Source organism: Mustela lutreola, chromosome 5, assembly GCF_030435805.1.
Source record: "Mustela lutreola isolate mMusLut2 chromosome 5, mMusLut2.pri, whole genome shotgun sequence".
Taxonomy (NCBI): Eukaryota; Metazoa; Chordata; class Mammalia; order Carnivora; family Mustelidae; genus Mustela; species Mustela lutreola.
Genome location: NC_081294.1, coordinates 115590769 through 115613377, shown reverse-complemented (window position 1 = coordinate 115613377; position 22609 = coordinate 115590769). Strand labels below are relative to the sequence as shown.

Genomic DNA, 22609 nt, shown 5'->3' with positions numbered 1-22609 from the left:
CCAGTGTGGGTCTTGAACTCACAACCCAGAGATCAAGAGTTGCCTGCTCTACAGACTGACCCAGCCAGGCATCCCAACCTCCCAACCTCCCTTTTAAACTACCAAAAACCTTATTAGCAGCAATATTCCCCTTTTTTTTGGACTCAAAGTTTATCTTAAAAAGTACTTTAAAAAGGGGGCGCCTGGGTGGCTCAGTGGGTTAAGCCACTGCCTTTGGCTCAGGTCATGATCTCAGGGTCCTGGGATCGAGTCCTATATCGGGCTCTCTGCTCAGCAAGGAGCCTGCTTCCCTCTATTTCTCTCTCTGCCTGCCTCTCTGTCTACTTGTGATCTCTCTCTGTCAAATAAATAAGTAAAATCTTAAAAAAAAATCTTTAAAAAAGTACTTTAAAAGGGACGTTTCCTAATTTTGTTTTTTGGGGGCTATCCTTGAACTTTTTCTTAGCTCATCCTTCTAGGCCTAACTTACAGGCCAAATCATTTTCTTCTGTCCTATTGTGTTCTTTCCCTTCTTTAAACGTGTGTGTATTTGTGTGTGTGTATACATCTCCCTTATACATATACCATAGGGTTTCTTGATCTTCCCCCTTCCCCTGCCTGACCCCCACATTCAGGCTATTTTATTCCTTTAAAAGGTTTACGGCTGGGACGCCTGGGTGGCTCAGTTGGTTAAGCAGCTGCCTTCGGCTCAGGTCATGATCCCAACATCCTGGGATCGAGTCCCACATCGGGCTCCTTGCTTGGCGGGGAGCCTGCTTCTCCCTCTGCCTCTGTCTGCCTGTGCTTGCTCTCTCTCTCTGATAAATAAATTAAAAAAAAAATAAAAATAAAAATAAAATAAAAGGTTTACGGCTTAGTTCAGTGCTTTGTGGGTTTTCACCACAAGATTCCATTCAATGCAACAAATACTTATTGAGCACCTATGCATCAGGCATTGTATTGAAGGAGCAGGAGGCTGGCTGAGGACAAAGCAAAAGCTGGCGCCTTGCACCCCCCCCTTCACCCGCTCCCCTCCATATGTGTAGCATTCCTCAGGCACCCCTGACTGCCATAAAACGATAAATAGTTAACTTGCAGAGATCACAGTCCTGCAAGGTAGGAGTTTCCCTTGGTTTGCAAATGTCCTTGAGATTTACAAAGAAGTTACCCTATCAATAGCCCTAATGTCACCCTCCCCTCCATGAAAAACGGAAGGAGGCAGAGGTAGAAGGAAAAGTAAATAAAGTTAAATTTCTTCTAAACCTAAATCTCATTAACAAGGATGCTTGATAGCAGGAATGTAACATTCCACCAGGAGACTCCCAATTGTCTTTACTTGATAAGTAACCAGGCCTTCAATATCCTGGTAGTGCTTTTTTCGCATGCGTGGGCTAACCGGCCAGTTCTGCTTCTGTAAGATTGCTTTGTCTGCTTTCCAGCGGGACCCCTGACCCAATCCACTGACGCCAAGTATGCCTGTTCAAACTATCAATCAATCAGCTCAGCCCCACCCGAAACTTGTATGTATCGGTCTATAAAAACCCTGCACCAACCCAGCTCTGGACCTCTCTGTGTTATCGGCAACGAGCGCCCCAGAGGTCCAGGTTCGAACCTGCAATAAACGACCCTTGCTGATTGGCTTTGACTCACGTCTCTGGTGGTCTTTTAAGGTGGGGGTAATACTCAATTGGCATTTCAGTATTAGGCACTAAGAACAGCGTATCCTGCACCTCAAGAAAACTGATTACCCAAATGAGCTTCAAGAACTTAGTCTGCAACTTCAGATAACATAATGTGCACAAGCAGCTTATCACACTGGAAAATAAAGACGTAAGAGAACAAACTCATTGGAAGAGGAAGAGGGGAGCTAAGGGACGGTTAAGTACCGCTTCACTGTAATAGCCTCATAATCCAACCCCCGAATGATACAAATGTAATCCATAGCACCTGCCTTGGAATCACTTGGATAGTTTGTAAGGAAAAAAAGAAGCGGGAGAAGGATACGTTTTAAACAAACTCCCCATGTACTCAACCATCCAAGATTATAGAATAGAGCGAAGCCAAATTTGTTAGACCTCATTCCCCAGCTATTCCCTCCTCCTAGCTGAGGAGGCTAACCCCGCGGCCATGCCTCTTCCCCTTTCTTCCTCTTGGAGCTGTATGTTTTGTCCCCGGTCTCCCATCACAAGTTACAATACTCCCCTAGCCTGCGGCGAGGTCCAACCACCCAGTGGCCCAACGCACCACGCAAATACCAAAACCCCAGCTCCGCAAAGGATTCGGGGAAACCGCAACAGGCCAATCCAAAGGGCGGGGGGAGGGGCCGCAGGAGGCGAGGGAAGGGCCGTTTGCTTGATTGACGCGAAATATGCCTAATGAGAGCAGAGGAATCGTGACGCTTCCGCCTTAATGGGCAGGACGTCAGAAATGTCAACCAATCCGGCTCAGAAGTGTCTACCTTGTGGGAGGTCCTTGAGGCCGCTGAGGTCGTGGTTGTCTGTTGAACGGCTTGTGGAAGTTGTGCTGCCTTGGGTAGGGCGTTAAAATCGTTCTTGAGAGGAACGTCTCTGTCCGAAGAGAAAATGAGTTTAGCACTGAGGTCGGTAATGAGGAGGCCGCAATGCTCTCCACACCCCGCAGCGGGCCCCAGGGCGGGTGTGTGTGGAAGGGAGGTAGTTGGGGCCGAGGCGAGGAAGGGGGTGCAGGTTGGGACGTGGGAGAGGAGCCTCCGCCAACCTTCCCGGGCCCGGACCCCTCACCCTGGGGGCCCTGGTGTCTCGCAGGTGATGAGTCCCGTGCATTTTTGTTGAGCTAGTTAACGGCTATCAGCGCTTTGGCCTTTGCACCATCTAGAGGGTGGGTGGTTCCAGTTGAGGGAGAGAGTGAAATATCGCGATGTTTCTTCTCGCGGTGTTTCTGCGAGAAATCAGGCCGGGGAGGCTCCGTCCTTCGGTTCAGCTCCGCCTTCTTGGTCTGCGGCCCCACCTCAGCTGCGGCGATGCCGGCCTGAAACTCTAAATTTTGGCCATAACATAAAACCGTTCCTTGCTCTTATCTTGGGTCTCTGTTTGAAGGTATAACTGGAGACACACTTAAATGACTTTAACTGGTAATCTCTCTCTTTGGGTTTTCAATTTTTTTGAGTTTCTTTACCTTTCATTCTCTTCCAACCTCTAACCCCCTTGTCTGTTGCCCCCAGCGCCATGTAGACGTTTTACCTTAAAAACAGGTAGTTACGCGTCTCTAAATAGGTGCCTCGTTCGTCTGAGAGGTTATGGTGGTAGCCTTGCCTGGAAGCAGTTGTAGGTCTGTGGTGGACTTGGCAGTCCAGAGAAAATGACCCCGGGAATGACCACGCTTGTGTGAAGTCCGGTCTCTTGTGAGAAAAGGTTTTCCTCAGCTTTAGGATACCTCTTCTGATCACGTTCTACTCATCTCGCCTTTTGTTGTAGATTTTTAGAGAGCAAAACAAGTAAATAGATAACACGTTTGATTAAATTCAACCAAGTTTTACATTTTAAAGTTTTTTGATACTGTTTGGTTTCAAAACGTGTTCTCATATGGATGTTGCAGCCGCATTTGAAATTTTGAAACACTAAGATCAGTATAAGACATTTCTGGCTTTTTATTTTTATTTTAGAAAAATATTTTTTTTTTAAGATTTTATTTATTTATTTGAGAGAGAGAGAGTGAGAGAGCATGAATGAGGAGGTCAGAGGGAGAAGCAGACTCCCCGTGGAGCTGGGAGCCCGATGTGGGACTCCATCCCAGAACTCCAGGATCATGACCGGAGCTGAAGGCAGTCGTCCAACCAACTGAGCCACCCAGGCGTCCTCTATTTTTTTATTTTTAATTTTAATTTATTTTCCTAAAGATTTTATTTATTTTATTTGACAGATTGAGATCACAAGTAGGTAGAGAGGCAGGGAGAGAGAGAGAGGAGGAAGCCGGCTCCCTGTGGCGCAGAGAGCCCTTCGTGGGGCAATCCCAGGACCCTGGGATCAGGACGCCAGACGAAGGTAGAGGCTTTAACCCACTGAGCCAGCCACCCAGGCGCCCCGTTTCTGGCTTTTTAAATAAAATTCCCTTTAAAAAAATATTCCAGGGTTTATGAGAAACTAAGTCTAAATTTACAAGTGAGATTTATAAAACCATTAACTCTTCACTTTATATTATAGAAAATTAGACCAAATATACTTTTCTTTTTGGCATTTGATTTTCATGGTATATTTAGACTTGGTTGATTTGTTAGTATCAGTGGAAGAAATTGTAAAGACCATTAAAAATGTGTAATCTAAATCACTTAACCTGCAATGCCAAAAAACTTTGTAAATTGTTAAATTATATGCCCTTTTGGTAGTAATTTTGATAATTTACAAATGCTCTCAAAAATAAACCAAATATATAGTGATCATCAATTATGAATTTTCCTTTTTTTTTTTTTTTTTTTTTTTTTTTAAAGATTCCATTCATTTATTTGACAGAGAGAAATCACAAGTAGATGGAGAGGCAGGCAGAGAGAGAGAGAAGCAGGCTCTCTGCTGAGCAGAGAGCCCGATGCGGGACTCGATCCCAGGACCCTGAGATCATGACCTGAGCCGAAGGCAGCGGCCCAACCCACTGAGCCACCCAGGCGCCCTCCTTTTTTTTTTTTTTTAAACACTATGTGTTAGAGTAATGTGAATAGTAAATATGAGTGTTTTGGTTTTTTGTTGGGATTTTTGTCATGAAAGTAATGTTTTTTATTCACAGTTCTTATTTCTTCCACGTTAATATCATTGAGAATAAGTATGAAGCCAGAAGGAGAGAAAGTTAGGTCCTCATTTCTTATAATAACCTGTAACACTTCAGTTTTAGAAGTGCAAATTTATAGCAGCTAGACTGTGGGGTAATCAAGGCTTTGACTCATGTAAGGAAAATTTCTTCATTTTTCTCCCAAATACTTCCTTTGTAGAAATTTAAAAAATTATTCATTGGTTAATTTTTTTGTTGTGTTTTGGAATCTTATTTTAATCATTTAGATGCATAGGAGAATTGGATTAAAGTAGACTGAATAGATTTTTTTCTTTTCATAGAAATGAGCTAGTAGTAGACAAAACAAAGAGGAAAAAAAGAAGAGAACTCTCTGAAGAACAGAAACAAGAAATTAAAGATGCTTTTGAACTGTTTGACACAGACAAAGATGAAGCAATAGATTATCATGAATTAAAGGTAATAGTATGTACTTCAAAATGTATATTTTTCTGTTAAAATGATTTGCATTTTGGACTAAAGTATTTAAAATGGTTGTGGACATATGAAACCATTTTAGATGTCCACAGTTAAATGCTGTAATAAAATTAGAGTAAAATAAAAAAAATTAAAATTAAAAAATTAAAATTTAATATTTAGTATAATAAAATCCTAACATCTTTTTAGACTTTTCACATTGTAAAGTGAATAGTATTTTAAATATAAAAATACACTACTATGGAGGGCCTTATTTTTCATTCACATAATAAAAATAATTCATACCATAGGATTTAAATAGTTCTCACTTTTTGTGTGTGTGTGTAACTCATTCTTTTCTCACATTGTGTTATTTGTCTTTTAATTTGAACATGTTAATAATACATTCTTTACATACTTTCTCTGCTGCAAACAGTATAAGTGATGTCTGATGTTGACACATACTAATAGGGGAGAATGTCAACCTTAGGGCCTAGAATAATTTATAAAGATGCAAGAGTTTGTTTAGCGTAGTACAGATTTCACACTCAGCATGAGAAAGGCAACATTTTGATAGCTCTTTAGCTCTCTTTTTCCACAGTTTTTTTTTTTCAGTATCCTAGCTTTGATCAATTCTTTTATAATGTCTCTCCCATTTGTTAGCTATTGTTACTATCTTGGTTTGGGATCTTATTTCATACCAGGATCTTCCTAAATGGTTCCTCCATTTCTCATTCACTCTGTAAACTGCCATTAGATTAATCTTTCTAAGATTATTTCCTCATATTGTTCATTGTTCGTAAACCTTTAGTGGCTCCTCATTGTACACTGCATAAAGTTCAGATACCTTTGGTTTTTATTGACTGCTCCCCTCACTTTTACTACTGTCTACTTTTCTCACTTGCTAATCGCTTATTTACACCTGAGCTCTTCCTGTTCAGGTAAGGTAAGCTGCTTTATTGACTGTCCTCAAGTCATTGTCTGTTTTATAGCCAGTTTTTCAGTGCTCTTCTACTTTATTTCATCCATTCATCAGAGAACAAATGACCTTTGCAAGTAAGACTTCTTTAATCAGTATCATGTCTCTCCTTTCTCGTTAATAGTAACAAGATCTACTCTTTCTTTAAACTCAGGGGCCTGGACTATTTATACTGAATAACTAATCATGTAGAATCTCAGGATAACTCTTATTTTAATTTTTTTGTCTCTTCTTGTATAAATTTTTAATACTTACGCTATGCCTTTTTTTCATTTTGGTTGTTAATCATTTGAGAATAAATAACTTGTTAAAATGATCTGTATAGTAAGTCAGTCCATTGTATAGTATATTTTATAAACATTTGGCTTGTCCTATAAAAAAAGGATATATAAATGAAAAAAATTTGTTTATCTTCAGTAATGGAGAAAAACTATCACTTTGATTTTTTTAGAGACCTAAAACTTGCAAAAGAATTAAATGTTTTATTAATGTGCTGACATCCCTAAGTTGTAAAAACTTACTTAAGAATTGGAAGTCACTTGTTTCGAAAGAGTGCTTTATAATTTTGCTTTTCCCTTTTTTTCCAAAAGGTGGCAATGAGAGCCTTGGGGTTTGATGTAAAAAAAGCTGATGTACTGAAGATTCTTAAAGATTATGACAGAGAAGCCACAGGGAAAATCACCTTTGAAGATTTTAATGAAGTTGGTGTGTATTTTAATAGTCTTTGTAATTAGCACTTGTTAGGAAATTATCCATTAATATTAGTATTTTTTTGATTTTCTGGGTTATGGAATTTTGTTATTGAACATTGCTATATAATATAGTTATTGTATGGGGGTTTGGGAGCACTCTTCTTACTTTAAAGAAGAAAAAATAAGATTAACAGTTTCATTATGGTAGTTACCATTTTGTCTTTTATCCTGAAGATTCTAATCAAGGAACTATTGTATAGTTTTTTGTAGAAAGAAATCTTCCTAAGTAATGTGTGTTTATATTATGTGATAAAACTAAAAGTGTGATCAAAAATTATTTTCTAAGAGTAAAACAGAAAATTCAGTATCCTTTTGTTTGGAAAATATTTCCCAAGACCATTCTGGTTTGTGATTTTTGTTGGCAGAGTGGGAGAAGAGAAAAGCTTTAGCATTTGGTATCTTTGACTGTAGGTGAAGTGCATGCCATCAGGTTGACAAAGCTTACAAGGGGCTACATATTCTGTATGACTTGATCTTAGTGAATAAAGTCATCTGTTTAAAGTTGAGGGCAGAGGGGTTATAGTAAAGGAGGCATTTGGCAAACTCAAGTAGGAGAAAACATTTTAGAACAACTAAGTAAGCATACTGTGCCGTGAGTTTAATATGATTGAATTTTCATATAGTTGATTTTAGTGAAATAGTTAAAGCATATATCAGGCTTTTTTAGAATAGAAAATTCTGGAAGGCAAAGACTGCTATTATGATTTAAATATAGTCCTTAGAATATTATACATGGAATGTACATATATTCAGGGTTTTTAAAATTAAATTTTCTAAAGCAGTAATACAACTTTATATAGGTCATGATATAAGCATATCATAGAGTTATATTTAGATATTTTAAAAGTGTAGGAACAAATCCAGTTACACATACAAAACTTTGTGTAAATATTCAGAAAGAAGTAATATAGAAAGCAAAAAGAAATGGCAGTTTGGAAAAGAGATTCATATCATCAAATAATCTGAAAATTCAAAATCAAGGTGAGGAAGAAGGAAGTTAAAGGATAAATCTAAAAGAGAAAGTATGACACAGAATATCCCCACCTTGTCAACTAGGAATAACTGTTCAGAAAGGCAGCTAATCCCTTTGGGGAGTATATTATGTTGTTTTCTTCTAATCTGTAGATTTATTTACGTGAGCAGAGGGAGGGAGCCATCTTTTTTTTTTTTTTTAAAGATTTTATTTATTTATTTGCCAGAGAGAGAGAGAGAGAGGGAGAGAGAGAGAGCACGAGCAGGCGAGCACACAGGCAGAGAGAGTGGCAGCAGAGGCAGAGAGAGAAGCAGGCTCCCTGCCGAGCAAGGAGCCCGATGTGGGACTCGATCCCAGGACACTGAGATCATGACCTGAGCCAAAGGCAGCTGCTTAACCAATTGAGCCACCCAGGTGTCGGGAGGGAGCCATCTTCATCCCGTTAGGTTTTCAGTATTGAAACTCTTCTATAGTTTATGATCTTAGTCCAAGTTCTTACTTAGATTGTTGATTTATAGAAATGGGTATTAGGATATAGTGGCAATGATACTGTTAGGAAAGAGCTACAATTTAGGCACATTTGGTACAATGTAGTGGTTTAGCATGGACATTTTGGAAGCAGATTTCCTGGGTTCATATCTTGGTTTTGCCACTTACTAGCTGTTTAACTTGGTCATTTTAGTTGTCTGTGTCTCATTTGCAGCTATAAAATGGGGATAGTTATACTATCTGGTGGGTTCTTGGGAGGAGTAAATAAGTTAATAAGTAACGTGCTTATTAGAAAGGGGCCTAGTTATAGAAAGTACTATTAGGTATTTGTTATTACTACTTTTAAAAATTGTCTTTGTTTCACTTTTAGTGCCTAGTAATGATTGTGTATACATCACTGGAGCATAAAAAGTATGGTACTCATGTATTTATCTTTTTCTGATTATTTTCTTTTCATAGTTGTGGGCTATTTTAGGCATTATATCATCATTAATAATTTTATTCAACACATTTCATCTTAAGTAAAATACAGTTTTTTTACAAAATTTTTTAAAGATTTTATTTATTTATTTGACAGATAGAGATTACAAGTAGGCAGAGGGGCAGGCAGAGAGAGAGGAGGAAGCAGGCTCCCTGCTGAGCAGAGAGCTGGATGTGGGGCTCTATCCCAGGACCCTGGGATCATGACCTGAGCCAAAGGCAGAGGCTTTAACCCACTGAGCCACTCAGGTGCCCCTAAAATACAGTTTTTGAAATTGTGATTTTAGGGTGCCTGGGTGGCTCAGTTGGTTAAGCAACTACCTTCAACTCAGCTCATGATTCTGGAGTCCTGGAATCCAGTCCCATATCAGGCTCTCCGCTCAGCAGGGGGTCTGCTTCTCCCTCTGATGTTCCTCCTCTCATGCTTGCTCTCTCTTTCTCAAATAAATAATTAAATCTTAAAAAAAAAAAAAAAGGAAAAAGGAAAAAAAAGAAATTGCGATTTTATTTGCAGTTAAAGTCAGAGTCCCATGCCATATTCACCTTTTTTTTTTTTTAAATATTTTATTTATTTATTTGACAGAGAGAGATCACGAGTAGACAGAGAGGCAGGCAGAGAGAGAGAGAGAGAGAGAAGCAGGCTCCCCGCTGAGCAGAGAGCCTGATGCAGGGCTCGATCCCAGGTCCCTGAGATCATGACCTGGGCTGAAGGCAGAGGCTTAAACCCCTGAGCCACCCTGGCGCCCCCCATTTTCACCTTTTCCTGATCCTCTATCTTTTCTGTATTATAAACAGAGCACTGGTACTGGAATCTTTCCAGAATAGATGACAGTGACTAAACTGTGCTCTGACTTTCAAAGATAGAACTTTTGACCAGCTTAGCACATATTTTAGCTATCCTCATACTGCCTATTAAAAATCTGAGTAGTCAAATAAAAATTTATTACTGTTTAGAAATACACAGTCAAGAACTATGTATTCTCTCCATTTGTTAATTATTTTTCAATAATAACAGCACAGGTGAATGTGTATTTTATCCTTTGGAATAAATAACTCCAAACCAAAGCATTTGAGTCTTAGTTTTCTGTATTGTCTGTTACTTTTGAAGGATATTGTTCTACAGATGTTTCTAGATGAAGTCTAACACTGAATCAGAATTTTCCCAATGTTAGAAAAAAATACTAAAGTATGTTTCATGTAAGTTAAGAATCTAGGCTGCTTGGGGTTAGTGAGTAGTATCAAAGGTGTTTTAGGAATTGCTCCTTTAAAGTAAGACCAAGATAAGTCAGGTGTTTGTACTCATTTTTGGGGGGACACAAACTAATTATTCCATTGCCTATTTAGAATAGAAAATTGCATTACTGTCTTTGCTTTGCTTATTTAACAAACATTTGCTGAATTTTTTGGCATTAGGTACTTTACTGGGTTGAGGGAGGGGAATTAAAAGTTACTAAAAGGTTCTTTCAAGGAGCTTACCATTTAAATGTAGATAATAACAAGCTGTAGTGTTCTGTGGTAAGTTATAATTTTGTTTAGAGCAGGAGTTGTCCAACTACAGCCCTTAGGCCAAATTCAGCTGTTGTTTCCACACTACCTCATCTTTTATGCTGCTTTTGTGCTGTCATGGCAGAGTAAGTAGTTCAGTCAGAGATCTTATACTTTCCTCAAAGTCAAAAATATTTACTATCTGGCACTTAACAAAAACAAAGAGAATTGTCAATTCCAGGTCTAGAGCAATTGAAGAAGACTTTGCAGAGGCGAGTTTTAATTTAGACCTTTGAGGATGTGAATAGAATTTCATCCTAAGGAGAAGACTGTAGGAACGAGTAGCAAAAGACATTGCAGGCAGAGAAAATAGCATCAACAAAGAGTGGAATGGTAGAAGTATAGTATGGGAAACTTCCGGTAGTCTCCTGTTGTCGAGGTTAGGGAAATGGAAGGATAGAATTGGGCCAAATAAGTAAAGTCTTGTTGCATCATGTGTAATGCTTGGACTTAAGTCAGCAGATGATCATTTTCAGTTTCTGAGGAAGAGAAGATGATGTGTTTTAGAAAGGTAACTCGGTTAAGAGTTTTAAAGATGGGTTGGAGGGAAGAGAGACTGCAGACAGGAAAATAACATACTTATATTATGCTGAGGGTGTAAGAATGAAAAGAAACATATTTAAGAGTAAAAAATGTGTCCTCATAATCACAGGTTAGGTTTATGGGATTCAAAATATTCAGACTTCAAATATGGGAGATTATCTGTGAATGGTGCTATTCTCTATTTTGAGGTGGGGCATCACCAGTTTTCTTGGTGATAGTAGGAGGAGTTTGGGTTCTAAAATGTTGAGTTTAAAGTAACTTGTATTTTTGTATAAAGACCCCCAAAAGACAATGAGAAATATAGTTGAAAGTGTTTTTCCAGCAGTACTTTTAATGATTTTTGATAAATTTTAATGTGTTTTTTTTAAATGTGCTGTGTTCTTAATGAGTTTTTTTTAAAGGTTTGTTTGTTTGTTTTGACACAGAGAGAGTACAAATAGGCAGAGAGGCAGGCAGAGGGAGAGGGAGAAGCAAGCAGGTTCTCCACTGAGCAGAGAGCCCGATGTGGGGCTCGATCCCAGAACCCTGGGATCATGATCTGAGCTGAAGGCAGCCACTTAACCAACTGAGCCACCCAGGTGCCCCTTTACTGAGTTTTATAATGTATAAGGTCTAACCATTTTGAGGAAATCTATTTCTGGTAGTATAATTTTTTGAAAGTAGATTTCATGGGCAGAAATTTGTGAATTAGATTGAACCCACCTTAATTGTATGTTAGTTGACTTATTTTCATTGGAAAAAAAGTGTATTTCTTATAATTAAATTCTACTTGGTGGAATAGGAATAGAACATGAAGGCATAGAAGAGAGTTACTATAAAGTTATTATGTTTTAGTTGTCCAGAATGGTAGGTATTTATAATTCCCAAGAAAAGTTGTATTCTAAGGCAAAGTATTGATAAAAGATTATATATACACATAAGTCTGAAGTAACTAACACAATTAAAGCACTAGTGGGATAAGAATTTATACATCTTGGAGCCCCATCTGTTCCCCACATCACCCTGTTGCTTCTTTAAGTACATTAATACTTTCAGCAAGCTGCTTTTTTGGTTCACCTGTCATGTAAATTATTTAATTGGTGAAGAAAATTTCTTAACACTTTTTTTTTCCTTGTCCTGCTTTTTTGTTGGGACTAAATTCAAAATAAGTTGAGTATGAGCCATAGAGTTAAGCATGGTATTTTATTTTGGTGTTATGGCTGTATATATGCCAACTCCTTTTTGATTGAATATTTATGAGCTTTGGTGATTTGCATACTTCTAGTAATATAGTTCAATTAGTTACTTGAAAGACTTTTTAGGTACAATTAATGGATAATAGAAAACTACTAAATATGTAGGTGGATGATTGAACGTAGATGCTTATCCTAAAAGCTTACTCAAACCAAACATGATGACATTGCAGCAAAACAATAATAATTTTTTGTGGGCTTGAATTTTTTTTTTTTTTGGTGCATTAAACATTCTAGTACTTCCCATCTACAAACATTTGCGCAAGTTTTTAATGATTCTGTAAAGCTCACCAGGACTGAGTTATTTTTAATGGCACAGTGAAAGTCATAAATAATTTTTGTTGTAGTGGTAGACTAGCATGTGGAATTACTTCAAAGATGTCTACTTAGATATTTTCAGAATTTGATCTAGTAACTTAAAAACATTTATACCTCAGATTTTTACTTTAATTGTATTATTGTGGCTATTGAATAAAGACTGCAAATGTTGAAAATACTGTTTATTATTACGTTTAGCCTATTAAAATGTATTATTACTATTGAGGTCTGGTATTTATCACTTTTAATTTTAGTTGTCTGAGAATTATTATCTTGCTGAACAAAATGGGCATGACTTTAGAGGGATCTTTCAGACCTTTCCTTTTTCTTTTTGGGGGTGGGGTGGTATGGAAGCTTAACTATAATCATTTTCAATCCTTTTGGTAACCGCTTTTCATTTTTGGAAAACGCAGAGTTTCCTCAAATCATGAAGATATCAGTGGAATTTTCATCTGTCTGACAGTGTGTCTTTATCAATGATGGCACTGCATTTTATTAATTTGTCAGGATTCTTTTGTCTTTAAATTGGATTTAATTTGAGGAACAGTAATGTTATTGTTTAGACATCAGACATCTTTTATCTAATTAGTCTTAATTGTTTTTTTGGTATATCATCTCTACAACTAAGTTTCAAACTCCTAGACTTCTGTGCTTGCTGTCAGTGGAGCCTACTACAATTCTTGATAATCGTAGACCTTAAATAAATACGGTATATAATCCTTTTTATTATATAAAAAGAGATAATTTTGCTTACTTATAATAGGATAAGTTGTTGATAACGTAGATTAAATTTTAAAATATGGATTTGATTTTTCTAATTTCAGGTTTATCTTTTTGGGTTTTGGGGCTCTGATTTGGCAGTTTATTACAAACTAAATGTTGAACAGTTCACAACTTTAATTCTCATCTAACACTTGGTTGATTTCACAGATGAATGCATTTGTGATTATAAAGTTTTGAAAATTTTTAAAATTTCTCTTAACTGTAGTGACAGACTGGATATTGGAAAGAGATCCACATGAAGAAATATTAAAGGCATTTAAACTATTTGATGATGATGATTCAGGTAAAATAAGCTTGAGGAATTTGCGACGTGTTGCCAGAGAATTGGGTGAAAACATGAGTGATGAAGAACTTCGGGCTATGATAGAAGAATTTGATAAAGATGGTGATGGAGAAAGTAAGTTTTAAGTAAAACACATATTCCAGGTATTATTCCTAATGTATACATATAGTAAATTTTTCTAAAAGCAAATGATTTTCAAGACCCATTACAGAATGTCTGTTTGATATAATTATTGTTCATCCTATAATGGGCTTTTTGTGTAAACATTTCACATCATTTAATTCAGAATGATGCAGACCTTTTAAAACCAACTATACTGTTTGTAGTATGAGGTTCCATACTTCCAAGAATTTATTTTACTTTTCTTTTAGGTTGAAGCATCTCCAAATTTCAGCTACTCAGTAAAATATCCGCTTTTAGTGGTTTCTTCCTTAACCTACAAGTACTTCTAAACTGTAACTAATTTCTATTGGTTCTACCCTTTGAAAGTTTTGAATCTTTCTTTATATCTTTGTTTACTGCTGCTGCCTTAGTTCAGGCCCTAATTTCTTTCTATTAATGTTATCATAGCCTCATTATTTCCTTGAATGCCTACTGGATACCGTGTCTTGTGTGCTAACTGGGGCTACACCATGAAGAAGGCAGATATGGTCTCTTTAGCTTCCTAATTGCCCTCTATGCCTCTGAGCCTCCACCCTCAAACATATTGATAACTTTCTTTTCCTAAAGTACAGGTTTGATGATGTCATTCCCCTCTTCAAATACTGAATGATTCCTCGGTGCCTACAGAGTAAATTTTGAAGCTTTTTAAGATACGTTCTGCCTTATCTAGTTTTATTTCCCACTATGGTCTTCCACTTTTCTGCTTTAACCTTCACTTCCCATACATACGTGCCTCGTGCAAATATACTCTATCCTGGAAACACTTTTTTCTTTTTTTATGCTGTGTCTTTTTCATCATGCCATTCTTAATCCTAGAATGTTCTAATTACCAGGTTTTGTCTACTAATATGTCTGTCTGGTACAGTTTTTTTTTTTTTTCTTTTTAAAGATTTTATTTACAGACAGTGAGAGCAAGAGCAGGGAGGGGGCAGAGGGAAAGGGAAACTCAGATTCCCTTGCTGATCAGGGAACCTAATGTGGGGCTTGATCCTAGGACCACAGGATCATGACCTGAGCTGAAGGCAGATACTTATCCGATTGAGCCACCCAGGTACCCCTCTCTAGTACATTTTAAACTTCATCTATTTCTCAAAACCCTTCCCTAGTATTCTCTGATGAATTATGAGACTTCCATTTAGAGGAACAAAGTATTTTGACGCTTTAATACAATGCCTTCTGTTAGCTACATACATGTGTATCTTTCCAGTATATTGTAAGTCCTTAAGAGCAGTATGGAATCATAGTGTGAAAGCCTAAGGCTTTGTAGTCCTACAGATCTGGACTTGAATTGGATCTCTACCACGTATGTAGTTGCTCTGTAATGTTGTGCAAGTTTTCAGTGTTTACTGAGTATTGGTTTTCCATTTATTAAAATGGGAAGGGTGATACCTTCCAGGGTGGTTTTAAGTATTAAAGGAAGATATTTGAAGGTCCCTAACATTAAATGGAAGCTTGTTGTCCTTTTTTTGTATCTTTACTCATCTTTATATTCCCCTTAAATTTAAAAAAAAATTTTTTTAATTTTATTTTTAAAGATTTTACTCATTTGAGGGAGAGAGAGAGAGAGAGAGAACGAACCCAAGAAGTGGGGGGAGACAGAGAGAGAAGCAGACTCCCTCCTGAACCGGGAGCCTAATGCAGGATTCGATCCCAGGACCTAGAGATCATGACCTGAGCCCAAGGCAGATGCTTAACCACCTGAGCCACCTGGGCACCTCTCCCCTGCACATTTTCTTGAACATAATGAGTACTCTGATGTTTATTGACTTGAGCCCTAAGCAGGATTGTGTGTTACAGTAGGTATATATTGATACAGTATCAACTACACATATATACATAATACCTATATTACTGGAAATATTGGAAATAGTGGCATGCTTAATAAGGAGGCAAGGCAGTAGCAACCAGCTATTCAGGTTTGTAGATTGTCCTTTAGAACTGTACATTATTATACTTGTGTAAATATTATTTAAGCATTATGAAACTTTAATACTAGGTCTTTGAAGGATATTGATAGATTTATTTATATTTTAAAATAAAGATTATTAATACTTGAGGAAATTTAAATGATTTCTTGAGCTCTCACACTAATACTTGGATTTAGTATCCACTGCCTTCATGTTTTAAAAACTTTTCTGTCTTCCCCAGCTGTCTGCTGTTACCCTAAACTAGCTTTAAAGCAACCCTGTTCTGTAAAGGTACTATCTTCAATGGCATAGAGAATCTTGGCATGTCTATTTCATAAGTCTTTAGTAATGGTTACTACATGTGTCAAAAGATAATTATTTTCTTTTCCTCTACTATGTACATGCAAGCTAGATTTTGGTTATTAGCTTCATTTGACACTAGAAGAAAATAACAATTAGGAAGTTGCCTCTTAAATTCAAACTTGATGTGAAACTTTCACCTAGAAAATGTGTCCATTTCTTGCATCCCTTTTAGTCTGCTGTGTTTGCTGCTTTTGAATCTCAGAGCTCATGCCTGTGCTCCATTGCTTGAAGATTTTAGTGCATCCTTAAAATATTTCTTTGGTTCTAAGTACGTGCTTTAAGTCTCCATATAACTGTTGCTTGGGCATCCTACTGTCATTTATTCAAATGACTAATAGGCAAATAACATTTTTTCTTTTTTCCAGGTGATTGATTACAAATAAATACAGTGATGCAGTCTTTTATTTTTAATATTTGTCTTTTTGGTGGGGGGGAAGGGGATATTCTTATATTAAATTCATCTAATCTAGTAGTTTCCAATCTGGAATGTGAGTTTCTGGGGTGGGGACCTTGCATGCAGTCTGAGTGTATGCAATCAAATATTGTCTGTCGACTATATGAATAATAGTATTGCACATACATACATAAACTTATTTATTTCTGTAAATGTGCTTGCGATTTATAAAAATACTTATTATTCAGAATTCATAGTAGCTATTTGACATTATCTATGTCTCAAACAAGGCATGCTAAATAAGTATGACTTTTATTATGGCAAGTGCAGGAAATTATTGTTGAAAGGCATTTTCATGTTCAGAAATAATGAGAACTGTAATCCATTAGTTTGGCTTTGGGGACTGCCTTAACTTATATGGGTCTCTGTAGCTATATGAAAAACTGTCCGATTTTGACAAAGTACAAATTAGATTTTATAATAACTTGTTAATTTGGATTCTTTGGGCTGTAGTTTTGTTTAGATATAACCTGTTTTCTTTGTGTTTGTTAAACTGGTAAAGATCATAGTGCTTGCTGTCTTTTTTGAGCACTTCAGTAATTCTGCTGTCTTTTTGAATTTTTCACACTTTAGGATTTAGGAGCAATGAAAAAATATTTTTTTAATTGTGTATATAGAATAATAAATATGGTAAAAGAGGAGTTCCAGAAAAAAAAGATATAATGCAAAATCTAACTAAAGCTGTGGTAATGATACAGAAAGAATCCCTTCCCTATTATTACTCCCAATATATATAAAACACAGTAAATCTTTTTAGAAAAATACAAACAACATTTAAAAACCCAAAGTGTAAATAAAATCTTTAAAAAAGGTTGGGGAGGGGCACCTGGGTGGCTCAGTCAGTTAAGCATCTGTGTTTAGCTCAGGTCATGATCCCAGGGTCCTGGGATTGAGCCCTGTGTCAGGCTCCCTGGGAGTCTCCTTTTCCCTCTCCCTCTGCACCCCACCACCTGTGCATGCCCATGCATGCACGCGTACTCCCTCTCTCAAGCAAATAAAACTTCAAAAAAAAAAAAAAAACCCTTAGGGGACCATCTTTAAATAATGAATACTAACACTTATTTAGTAGTTAATATGTTAAGATTCTGTGCTTAGCATATTATATTGTATATTACATTATTTTTCATAATAGCTTTTGTGAAGTTAGTACAGTACTATCTATTAGTGCACAGGATAGATGTATCTATAGGTGAGGAAACTAATGCTCAGAGATTAATAACCTGTTCCTGCTTTTATCCACACCACTGTATTGCCTTTTAGGCTAAAAAGTAAAATATTAATTAGGTTTCTATGTTTATGGAGTTCTGAAAGTTACATGCTGTTATAATATGAAATATTCAATACTCAGTATTCAATAAAATAGTCAACTGTCACTTCAGATGCTAAAATTTGTTTTTTCCCCCTCCAAAGCCAGATGGTCTTTAAGGTACTTAATTCTTATTTTTTCCTTAATTTTATTTATTTAAGAAAGAGTGAGCATGCACATGTGCATGAGTGGTGGGGAGGGACAGAAGAAGAGGAAGAAGCTGACTAGCCCCAACCCCTTGCACTGAGCAGGAGCCTGACTCAGACTTGATCCCAGGACCCTGAGATATATGACTTGAGCCAAAGGCAGACGCTTAACCAACTGAACCACCCAGGTGCCTCATTTCTCTAAATTCTATATTTAAAAGACATGTAATAGAATTTACCCTATGAAATGATTGACTTATGAAAATTTGGTTAAAAGGCAGAGTAGAGGAAAATGAAGTGTTGTATTTGATTCAATAAATATTTTATCAGGTGCCTATTTAAAGGTAGGCATTATGCTAGATTTATTAGATATAGGAACTTGATATAAGATATTATTGATAGAGAAGGAAATGTACAAAGGCATACAGATTTTCTTAGTTTCCTGAAAGGCTCACTCGTACTAGAGGAGCTAATTTACTTTGCTTAGCCTCTTCTTTCCCTTCAGCTTTCCACTTTTTTGGATGTAAGTATTCTGTTTTAGGCTGTGGAAATTATGGAATAGTTTAAAATATATTTAAATGGTATAATACTTTAAAGTGTTCATACATAAATATAACAAAAATTGACTCTTGTGATTTTAAAACTATATATGAAAATTAATTTTGAAATTTGTTGTAATTTTATAGGTGAGAGAAAAAAGTTCTAGGTCTTTAAGGAACAAATCATACAAATCATATTTTTCAGATTTTGAGTAATTTGATCATAGCTCTGTTATGCTATTAAAATAATTTATAGTCAGATTATTCTAAGGTGGTTTTTCTTAAGAACATACTCTTATTTCTTATTTTGGTCTAGATACCTCAGTCTAGATTGACAGAGTCAGAGGTTCTTAAATGTGAAAGTGTATAATGATGAAATTATTTAAACTTTTATATGTATAGATATATTTTTTCTTTTTTAAACTGGGAGAGAAAGCATTCATAGCTTTCATAACATGTTGAAACATGTTTTTAAGTGAAAAAATTAAAGATCACTACTACAATTTGTTAAGATCATTTTGAGTAATATAGGTTATATATTCTGTTTTACTCTGTCATAGTGTCTTGTAGATGTTTAATACTGAAATGCATGGATTCATGGTTCATTATCAGCTCTGGACATCTCATTCTTTTTAACTCCTTAGAACTTAATTTCACAATATTTTCTTTTCTTTCTTTCTTTCTTTTTTATTATTATTTTTTTAAGATTTTATTTATTTGACACAGAGAGATCACAAGTAGATAGAGAGGCAGGCAGAGAGAGAGGGAGGAGGAAGCAGGCTCCCTGCTGAGCAGAGAGCCCAATGTGGGACTCGATCCCAGGACCCTGAGATCATGACCTGAGCCGAAGGCAATGGCCCAACCCACATGAGCCACCCAGGCACCCTCTTTTTTAAAACTATATTGCTGATGGTATCCTACCTTAGCTTTCTTTCCACCTCTTGTTAAACCAGATCATATGTTTTTATTTCAAAGCCCAAGTCAAGATTTATTCTTACCTAAATTTTTCTCAGAAGTAAAGATTTTTCCCATTAAGATGGAATGTTTTTCAACACAGAGAGCTGGGTTTTGCTTTTTTTTTTTTTTTTAAGAGTTTTTAAAAAAAAAATTTTTTTTTTAAGATTTTACTTATTTATTTGAGAGAGAATGAGAGAGAGAACATGGGAGAGGAGAAGGTCAGAGGGAGAAGCAGACTCCCCAAGGAGCTGGGGACCTGATGCGGGACTCAATACTGGAAGTCCAGGATCATGACCTGGACTGACTGAAGGCAGTCGCTCAACTAGCTGAGCCACCCAAGCACCCTTGGTTTTGCTTTAATAATAGATAATACTGGGCGCCTGGGTGGCTCAGTGGGTTAAGCCGCTGCCTTTGGCTCAGGTCGTGATCTCAGGGTCCTGGGATCAAGTCCCGCATCGGGCTCTCTGCTCAGCGGGGAGCCTGCTTCCTCCTCTCAATCTCTCTGCCTGCCTCTCTGCCTACTTGTGATCTCTCTCTGTCAAATAAATAAATAAATAAAATCTTTAAAAAAAAAATAATAATAGATAATACTTTGTTTTATTCTCTGTTTCACTTATGAAACATAACTTCATAATTTATTGAAACTTTTTTTGTGTGTGGTTTCTGAAACCAGGACATTTCATTCCTGATGTACATATTTTATCTCCTCAGCATTTTCCTCAAACGTAGAGGAAAATGTTAGTTCAGTACAATGAACACCTTTATACCTTCTACCTAGATTCAGTAATTAACATTTTACTGTATTTGCTTTGTCATAATATTTTTATTCTAGATTGTTTGAAAAATATATCATGAACTTGACCTCCCTAACATTTTAGCATGCATCTGCTAAGAATAAGGATATTATCTTTCATAATTGTGATACTATTGTTACTGCTAAGAAAACTAAAAGTAATTTTATAATATAACCTAATACCTTCACTTAAGTATCAAGATATTATAGAATAGGAACCTTGGTGTCTGTTTATTACCCAGTAGAAACATCTAAAAGATGGTATTGTGGTTCAGTATTTTCAGATGAAGAAACTGAGACACAGAACTGTTTTGTCCCAGAGCAATGACTGGAATCCAGGTCTCTTTTCTTTTCATTATAGTGTTCTCATTTTCATTATCAAAATGATCATTCATAACTTGTGCTTTGTTAAGGTATGCGTTAAATTTTGGAGCCCACGAAGTCACCTGTTTTACAAAGACAAAGTGTTCTTTTCTGAACATTTCTGTTGAGAATTTATGTGTATGTGTATATATTGATTTTAAAAATTATATTTAATAAGAATAACATTTATTTCTAGGTTGCTTTCTTAAAATTGGATTTCTAAACTGCAAGTTCGTACTGAATTTTATTTATTGTTTTGGTGAACTAATAATTTGTCTTTATGAGTAATTCTACATTTACATATAATCGCTGTATTACCTTGCTAATTGAGATTAAATTTTTATCTTTAAAAATTATTATTTCTCTAGACATTTTTGAGGTTTGGTGACCTGGTTTCAACTTTTTATTTTTGTTTTTTTCTTTAGTAGGCTTTTAAATATTATAAAGTTAAAAAAACAACAATTTGACTTTTTAAAAAATTGTCACATATTTTCCTTTAGAATTCTAATATACTTGCATGATAGATTTAATAAGCTTATTTATAAAGGAAGGGTTTACTAAATGAATTAGTAGGATAAAGATTACAAAGCAGATTTAAACATTTAAGAAATTAAAAATATCAAGCTTTAAAACTGTTTGTGCAGTGTATATAAATATTATGGTTATGATGAACTTTTTTGTTTGTAACTTTAATTATGTTTTTTCAGTAATATTATAGAATACAAATTTATATTGTTTATCACATGTTATATATTTTTGTATTCACGAGGTTCACTTAATAAACATGATCAACTTCATATCAAAAAAGTAAAAGAAAAACATACCAAAAAAGTATGCCTTGGTTTATTAATAATTTTGTATAATATAAAATTTAAAGATACTTAATATAAAAATACTAGTATTGTTCTGAGAAAAAAATGTTCATTTCTGACTTACATTTTCTTTCTTATCACAGTAAATCAAGAGGAGTTCATTGCTATTATGACTGGTGACATTTAAAGAATTACAAGGATAAACACTAAGAATGTTGCTGTTATCATCTTATATTCTATTTTTGTGCCTGGAGCCATGTTAAAAACAACAACAACAACAACAACAAAAAACTTAGTTCTTTTTTTCCAAAGGGACCAAAACTAAGTGTCTTATGTATTCATATTTTCCTATTGTTATGTTTCTTTGTATGAGCAGTAGTGTTAGCACTCTAATAGTTTAGCTTTGTATTTATAATATAGCTTTTATATATATATAAAGTTTGAAAAATTAAATCATGTGGTACACATTGTAAGTTTTTTATGCGTCATCAGTAGTCACTTTTGATGCACATGTTATAGACTTTCATTAATAAAATGTTTATTTTAGTAGTATTTTTAAGTATGGTAAATTTTCTGTTCTCTAATTCCAAATATCTGTAAATATACAGTTGTATCGTTCTTAAATCTTTTCTCTTTGTAGTACTAGTTTCAGAAAAAAAATTAAAATACAAATAGCAATAGAATAGCACATTTTTCCCTTACAAGTTTGACATTTTATGTTTCAGTACAAGACGATGATTCACAGGCATAATTCCTTTTTTAAGAGTCATGCCTTCCAGTTTGGAAGGAAAAAGTGGTGTGTGTAAAGACCCATTTATTCTCTTATATTATATTCTCTAGCATTTCTGGTGTCTTAACATAAGTTACAGCAGTTAAATCTGGATATTTCCCTCTCAGACTAATTGAGTACAGTTTGAATCATCTGACTTCTTGAGAAAGTTAAAGATTTAAATTTTGAAATTTTGATCTGTTAAAAATAATCTCTCAATTAAACATCACAAATGAAAATAGAAAACTAAGCCACAGAAATCATTTAAGATTGTTTTACCTGTAAAGGAACGTTCTGTGATTTACCAGGTAACAATAGAGACCGACTTTTCCAGGTATTTGGTGGGCTCTTCTGCCTTACAGATATATATATTTTAGTGGGGAGACAAGTGGTTTTGTGAGATAGATTGTAGAAAATTGGTACCTTTACTGATCCTTCACCAATAATCTGGTTCCTCATGATATGGGCTCTCTG

The 22609-nt window shown here is 35.7% G+C and overlaps 1 protein-coding gene across 3 annotated transcripts; it reads left to right on the top strand.

Annotated features, from left to right (window-relative positions):
- The first annotated feature begins 2426 nt into the window (after window positions 1-2426).
- Window positions 2427-21918, top strand: CETN3 (centrin 3). Of its 3 annotated transcripts, none has more exons than XM_059175460.1 (5): window positions 2427-2578; window positions 5055-5190; window positions 6757-6871; window positions 13487-13678; window positions 21510-21918. In XM_059175460.1, the coding sequence occupies exons 1-5, from the start codon at window positions 2562-2564 to the stop codon at window positions 21551-21553; spliced, it is 504 nt and encodes a 167-aa protein (XP_059031443.1). In that variant the 5' UTR covers window positions 2427-2561; the 3' UTR covers window positions 21554-21918. The 3 variants fall into 3 exon arrangements, with proteins under 3 accessions (XP_059031443.1, XP_059031442.1, XP_059031441.1); XM_059175459.1 differs by lacking the exon at window positions 21510-21918 and adding an exon at window positions 20467-21491; XM_059175458.1 differs by lacking the exon at window positions 21510-21918 and adding an exon at window positions 17918-19761.
- Window positions 21919-22609: the final 691 nt, after the last annotated feature.

What these genes read in the sequence shown, in the direction of transcription:
- CETN3 (XM_059175458.1), top strand. An exon ending in TAGATTATCATGAATTAAAG is followed by an intron (nt 5,191 to 6,756) that starts GTAATAGTATGT and finishes TTTTTCCAAAAG; the next exon opens with GTGGCAATGAGAGCCTTGGG. An exon ending in TAAAGATGGTGATGGAGAAA is followed by an intron (nt 13,679 to 17,917) that starts GTAAGTTTTAAG and finishes TATTTATTTAAG; the next exon opens with AAAGAGTGAGCATGCACATG.